The sequence below is a fragment of the Giraffa tippelskirchi genome, chromosome 12 (genome assembly GCF_054371585.1).
Source record: "Giraffa tippelskirchi isolate mGirTip1 chromosome 12, T2T-mGirTip1v1.2.pri, whole genome shotgun sequence".
In the NCBI taxonomy this organism is placed as follows: domain Eukaryota; kingdom Metazoa; phylum Chordata; class Mammalia; order Artiodactyla; family Giraffidae; genus Giraffa; species Giraffa tippelskirchi.
In genome coordinates this window covers 104,106,353-104,113,299 of record NC_137286.1, presented here as the reverse complement: position 1 = coordinate 104,113,299, position 6,947 = coordinate 104,106,353, and the positions used below count along the sequence as shown (strand labels likewise).

The window sequence follows — 6,947 nt, the reverse complement described above, 5'->3', positions numbered from 1 at the left end:
CTTTCCTTGAAGCCCTCGTCTGCCCTGAAAAGCCCAGGGGTTCAGAGTTCCCCTCTGAGAATGCAACCCAGCGGCTTCCAACAGCAGGGCCACCCTAGACAGAGACCCAAGGCACGTACAATGCTCTTTCCGAAGTGTGCACCAAGCACGCACCGCGGACACGGCTGTCTGGGTCCTGGCCACCTTCATGAAGCTCAGCCGGAGCTGGCCGCCTAAGGGTTCAGGAAACTAACGATCGGCTAGCAGGTGCGCCTCGCGTGCAAAAACCCATAGCTGGGCACCCGGGCTGAGTCTTCCCTGCGGGCCGGAGCGCATCGTGCGCGTGGAGACCCCAGCTGAACTGGCTGGCTGACTCCCCGACGCGTCGGGGAACAACTGAATTTCCAACTCCACAGTAGCGGGGTGGGCAGCGAATTTGAGTCTCTAACAAGCCCAGCTGCGCGTCCCTGCGCAGAACAGCCGCGAGGTTGGACCTTGGAAGAGACGTGCCCGACTCCGGCTGACCCACCCGTGGGTCCGAGGACACGCGATGCCCAACGGGGTGTCGGGGCGCTTCTCCCCTCTAGCGAACTCACAAGCACGTGCAGCGCACACACCTGTGCACATCACTGCGCCCCCCCCTCCGTCTCCGCTCCCCGCCGGGCCTGCTCACCTGCGGCTGCAAGGGGGTGCGCAGAGGGAGGGAAGGCCGGTCTCGCTCTTCCAGCACCCGAGTCGCCCCCCTCATCGGTTCGAGCCCCGACCCTTTCGAAGCCCCTCACTCAGTCCCGTTCCTAGGCCTGGCCCGCCCGGCGTCCCGCACTCAACTGGTGGGGCTGGAGGGACCGGGGTTGGTAAAAAGAGTCCAGGGAGCCGCGAACTTAGGTGTCTTTTCAGGAGCTGGGACGGGGTGTGGCTGTCGGGGGGCGCCCCTTGCTTGAACTTTGAGGGCGCCTCGGGAGGCCTGCTTCCTGCCCTCGGGTGTGGCGTTAGCCCCACGAACTGGAAGGACCAGCCCGCTTTGCGTGAACCACCAAGGACTCCACCCTGAGCGCACTCCCACGCTCTCCGAGCGCGCGCCCCTCCTCCCCGCTCGGCCCCGCCCCCGCGCCGCACCTGGCGCACCTGCGCACGCTCGTTGCGCCTGGATTCCCGGAGCTTCCTGGGTCTCTAGCCACCTGCGCAGGAAGGAGGCGCCCTAGAGGTGAACGCGTAGGGAATCCGTGTTCTGCAGAAACAAACTTCTGGAGAAGTGGCTTGTCCAAGAGTATCTTACTCAATTTTTGTTTGACTTGTCCAAGAGTATCTTACTCAATTTTTGTTTGTTTTTGGTTTTCAGAGTATTGAATATGGCTGCTGTCTCTGCGCACGGTTCATAAATGTAAAAAGTTTAAGGTAACTAGACAAAAATGCCAACTTGAGGGGTTCAAAACCCAAATTCAGAGCGTGGGTGTACAATCGTTTATTTCCCAGTGAATATTGTGTTTCATTCTATTAATACTAGGTTGTGGATCAGTAGTGGACCAGGTGCAGACATCCCTAGAAAGGATCAAATCCCCGAGGCCGCTTGAAGCTGTGGCTGGCCTGTACTTCAAGAAATGGACAGACCACCTGGTGTCCTAGTTCTTAAGAAACCAATCAAACAGCAACAATGGATGGAAAGCTTGAGCAACCAGCCTTGGAAAATGCAGGCCGGCAAGAGACCGCACATGTCTTTAATATTAATAAGTTCCTTTCCACAAAGAAGCCTCCCAAAAAGCCTTCCTGCCCAGAAACGACGCTTTAACAAGGAGCTTTGGAACAAGACGTTTTCCCAAATAATTAACATAGGATAGTCCATCACTGGGTTGGTTTTTGGTCAGGAAATCTTTGCTCAGTAAGCCTCACTGGCTGGAGAAAGGATATTTTTCAGGAAACAGGTGAGATGCTGTCAAAGTTGAGGAGGCATGTGATACTTTTTCCCTAAGCACACTGTAACCTGCAGGCAACTTGTTTTTCTTGTCTCCTACTGGTACCCCTAGCAAAGTGTGCAGCCTGTACTATCTGCATAATAAACTTTTGCTACAAACACATAAAAACATGGACCTGGTAGCTTTGAAATTTCTGAATTTATCACTTTTGAAATAGGTGATTAAAAAACTTCATGGTTTTATTGAGATATAATTTGTAGACCAGAAAATCCACCCTTAAGTGCATAGTTCAATATTTGTAGACTATTACAGAACTGTGCAACTACCACCACCATCCAAATGTACATTTTCATCACCCTCAGAAGACACATTGTGCCCCTGAGCAGTCGCCCCACCTTCCATTCAACCCCTCCACCCCCAGCCCTAGGCAACCACTAGTCTACTTTACATCTGTAGATTTGCTTATGACTTTCTTGTGAATGGAATCGTGTTGTATGTGGCCCCTTGACGATGTTTAGTTGCTAAGTTGTGTCTGACTCTTTGCCACCCCACGGACCATAGCCCACCAGGCTCCTCTGTCCATGGGATTTCACAGGCAAGAATACTGGAGAGGGGTGCCCTGCCCTCCTCCAAGGGATCTTCCTGACCCAGGGATCGAACCCATGTCACCTGCATTCACAGGTGGATTCTTTACCACTGAGCCACCAGGGAAGCCCATGAACCCCCTTAGGACTGGCTTTCTTTTTCACTTAGCATAATGTTTTTAAGGTTTATCCATTTTGTGTGTGTTTCATTCTTATTACAGCTGAATAACATTTCATCTTATGGCTATACCACATTTTATATATTTGTGGATAACTTTTTGAAGTATTTATGGGCTTTTCTCCCAGTTTTTTCCTTGTTGTCTTATTTCCATTCAAACAGGTCTCAGGATTTTCGGTTTGTCTCCTCAGAAGAGTCTTTGGCAGCACAGAATATTGACATAGTTTACAAGAATTCTTGGTCTTCACTTCTAAAAACTCAAGAGGTAGAGGGCTTGAGGAAGAGGCTCTCTACCTTGGACTACAGGAGAGATCTGAGAGACATCTCTTTGTCCCCTCAGAGTGCACTGGGTAGTCAGTGTGCCCTAAGACAGGAATGTTAGACCATGGGCATGGGAGTCCCAGCTCCCCAAAGTTTCCGCTGCCCTATCCCTGGCACAGAAGCCTCATAAAATGGCCAGGCCAAAAGAAAGCACATGTCTTTAATGGTGACCTGTGTGGGCAGATGACAGAAGAATGGAGGAGCCCAGTGCTTTGCAGCGTCTGAAACCCTGGAGAGTTCATACACACCTGAGGTAAAATCACAAGAATGACTGAGGGTGAAAGAAAAAAAGAATGAGGATGAATTTTCTACTGGCCCTGATGTGTGGGGGAATCAGGGGAGAATGAGATACAGTCAGTCATTCTCGCACACCTGGTTTTAAGGCTCAAGATCAGTCTACGCTATACTCGTTACATGAGTTCATTGAAATCAAGAATATAATGCACATTTCATATTCATCAGATATAACTCCAACACTACAGGACAGGACATTCTACTTAGAAAAATGTTTTATATGCTGCCTGTGCCCCTTAGCCTGTGACTTTTCTGCATTACCCCTTTCCAATGAAGCAAGACAAGCTTATTATGCAACATAACATCCTTGAGCTTTTTTCCCCAAAACAACCTGTACCAAAGTTTAAATTTTGGTGAAACATAATACTTTGTAATTTTATACTTCAGACTCAACTGATAAATCATCTCACAGCTACAGGAAAAATAAATAAATTAGGTAAAACATTGAAGACAAATTAAGAAAAAGCACATAGGGTTCTCCATCATTTATACCCAAGGATAGTGATTCAATCAGTATAGAAATAACAAACTGGCCAGAGTCACAGGAGGGAGGATAATTCACAGAGTCACAGGAGGAGTGTTGAGGAGCATTAGCTCATTGCAGCTGTCTCCAGAATGGACACAAAAGGGGCAGGACCCAGGGACCCAGCTCTTACTCAAAGGTGGCAGAAGGAAAAGTCCTCTGGGGTTTGCTTTTGGTGGTGTTGTAAGATCGGACTAGTTCTTCCTGAGAAATCACAGCTCGTTCTACCTGAGAAAACGCATACCCATCTGAAAGAGCAAAGCACGGGGATGCTGTTAGAAGGCAAATACGTACACAAATATGTGAACATTCTGGTGACAGAAATCAAAACCCTTCCCCAACTGGGACACATTGGCCACCTCAGGCAGGGGTGGCTGAGGCAGGGAGAGTGGTGAGGTCTGGGGAGGGCTTGGCGATGGAGCAGTTTGCAAACCTAGCTGCATCAGAACTACTGACGAAGCCCTTTCTGCATCCTTCTTTCTGGGGCCAATGGATCTGCATGGCTGGACATTGCTGGGTGCTTTTTAAAGTTCTCCCAAGGATTCTGATGTGGTGCCCATCGCTCCCTGAGAGGCATGTCCTGGAGGATGCAGCCTGGTCAAGGGGCTCAGGGGCTTGTGCCTGTCTCTATGGGGCTGTGGGCAAGCCCAGTCTGAGCAGCTCAAGAGGGGACCCACGGGTTCCTCACCACATTTTCCCACCACCATTCAAGAGAAAGGGCCCTGGGACAATCTGAGTCTTGAAACTGAAACCTACAACTGGAACCCAAAAACTACAACTGGAACCCAAAAAGGTAGGTTTTGAAGCTGAAAACATTCTGGGGACAACATGCAATATTAATATTAAACTTGGTAAAAAAAAAAAAAAGTCCATCATGCTGGAAATGTCTCTGTTTTAAAATTTAGCTGATTTAATTAGGTATTCTAAGTGGTTTACTTGAGTTGACGTGAATAACAGGGTCATGGGTAGAAGTTCCCAGAGGAAATAACTCATTGACCAGCACTCTGTCCCTGGGAGAATCAATCCTAGAATCATTTCTGAAAGCGATACCAGCTCTTGTGGGGCAATGAGGAGAGCTGACGAGTATTTCCGCTCTTCTCTAACTTCTGACCTTGACAGGGCAGACCTAGAGCACTCTCACATTTGAACAATATTAATACATTTAGATTAAAACACGACCCAGAGTGAGCACATGCTGCTTCCACACACTCCTAAGGTTTACCGCTGCTCACCGATGACAGTGGATTTACTTGTGAGTGGCCGTGCTCTTTAGAAGAAAAAGTAACTTGTGTCCATGTGTTGTGAACTGGCTTATGTGCTTGTGTGTGGAAGGAGAGAGGGATGTGGTGGTCCACAGCCTTCTCTGCATGGGGAGCCACCCTGGAGCTGGTGAGAAGCCTGGTTGCCCGCACAAAGGCAGGACCAGCGGTTCTCAAACTTTAGTGGGTGCCACCGCCAGAGGGTTGATTCAGTGAGTCTGCGGTGGGGCCCAAGAGCCAACAGTTCTAGCAACTTCCCAGGTGACACTTCTGCTCCTGGGTTAAGGACGGTGCATGGAACACCACTGTTTTAGGCCATTTGCACCACAGTTTTGGATTGGATGCAGCTATCAGTGGCTTCCCACTCCAGGGATGACCTTCCTCCCACTCGGGATGGATCCACCCAGAATCTCAAGGTGGAGTCTGGGTTGGCACTTCTCAGGTGTCACGGATTCTGTGTGCAGCTGTGGAGACAGGAGGGAGTGCAGCAAGTCCCTGAGAAGATTTTCTGAGCGCAGAGGCACCCCCTTCCCAAGCACAAGTCCAGGCTCTGTCAGCAATGCAAACTGCCAAAGGTGGAAAAACCACTGTCCTTCACTTTATCTTAATTGTTCTAGAAGCAGAAACATGGAGAGCTGTGAAAAATAAAAATATGAAAACAGCCCCACCCTTGTAACATGAAGATGTGTTTGAATTTTAAATGGTCTCCTTGTTCTGCATTAATGGTTTAAAAAAGTTCAGGCGGCTACCTTTGTAAAAATGTGGTTAAATGGCTGTAGCATAAAGTTTACCATCTTAAGGCCATGAAGTGTCCAGTCCAGTGGCACTAAGAGCGGACACAAGGCTGTGCAGACACCCCCACCCTCTGGCCCCAGAACTCTCTGCCTCTCCCACCTGAGACTCCCCTCGCCCCACCCCTGGAAACCCTGCTCTCCCTCTGAGAATCTGGCTGCTCCAGGGACTTCATGTCTGTGGAGTCACACAGTACTTGTCCTTTCGTGTCTGGCTTATTTCACTCAGCATGTGCCTTCAAGGAGGAGGACCTCACGTTTAACCGCCCATCCTTCTGTGAGTCAACAGCATCTCCATGCTGTGCGCGTGACTTACGTGGGGCACCTAGATCAACAGAGTTGCTCCGGAAGACCACCTGACAGGGCCTGGGGCTCACGGACCTTTGGAGACTCACCTCCTCCACCTTGGGCCTAAATCAAACACAGACTAGCTTTAGTTCGTTGCATACTAAGTTGTTTTAGTCGTGTCTGATTCTTTGTGTCCCCATGGACTGTAGCCCACCAGGCTCCTCTGTCCATGGGATTCTCCAGGCCAGAATAATGGAGTGGGTTGCCATTTCCTACTCCAGGGTGTCTTCCCAACCCAGGTATCGAACCTGCATCTTTGTGTCTCCTGCATTGGCGGGCAAGTTATTTACCACTAGTGCCACCTGGGAAGCAGACTTAAAGGGATTTGTTGGAGGAAAAAAAGTTTCAAGATAAAAGTAAAAGAAAATCTTCCTTACCACCTGGAGAATGTTCTTACATTTAAAATAAAATGGATATTATCCAGACACTCTCAGCAAGATGCTTCTTCTAAAATAGCATTTTGCTGCGAGCATCTCTTATGTTGTTGTTTAGTCAGTAAGTCGTGTCCAACTCTTTGTGACCCCATGGACTGCAGCATGCCGGATTCCTCAGTCCCTCACTGTAGCCCAGATATATATATCCCACTATTACTCAAACTCGTGTCTATGGGGTTGCACAGAGTCGGACACGACTGACGCGACTTAGCAGCAGACAGCAGCAGCATGTCCATTGAGTTGGTGATGCCACCCAGCCATCTCATCCTCTGTCACCCCCTTCTCCTCCTGCCCTCAATCTTTCCCAGCATCAGGGTCTTTTCCAC

The 6,947-nt window shown here is 49.3% G+C and overlaps 1 protein-coding gene and 1 long non-coding RNA gene across 4 annotated transcripts in view; one reads left to right on the top strand and one right to left on the bottom strand.

Annotated features, from left to right (window-relative positions):
- The first annotated feature begins 1,110 nt into the window (after nt 1-1,110).
- LOC145530148 (uncharacterized) lies at nt 1,111-4,656 on the top strand. The gene is made up of 4 exons (XR_014071484.1): nt 1,111-1,183; nt 1,319-1,374; nt 1,484-1,898; nt 2,814-4,656. It is a non-coding gene; the product is annotated as an uncharacterized LOC145530148 (long non-coding RNA).
- The window catches only part of LOC145530146 (phospholipid-transporting ATPase IB-like), an 88,192-nt gene continuing 84,981 nt past the window's right edge, over nt 3,737-6,947 (bottom strand). For all 3 annotated transcript variants that reach the window (XM_081550988.1, XM_081550989.1, XM_081550990.1), the window contains 2 exons: nt 6,156-6,250; nt 3,737-4,037 (listed from right to left, as the gene is read on the bottom strand). In XM_081550988.1, the coding sequence (XP_081407114.1) occupies nt 3,919-4,037; nt 6,156-6,250 (214 nt within the window). In that variant the 3' untranslated portion in view covers nt 3,737-3,918. The remainder of the gene's footprint in view (nt 4,038-6,155; nt 6,251-6,947) is intronic.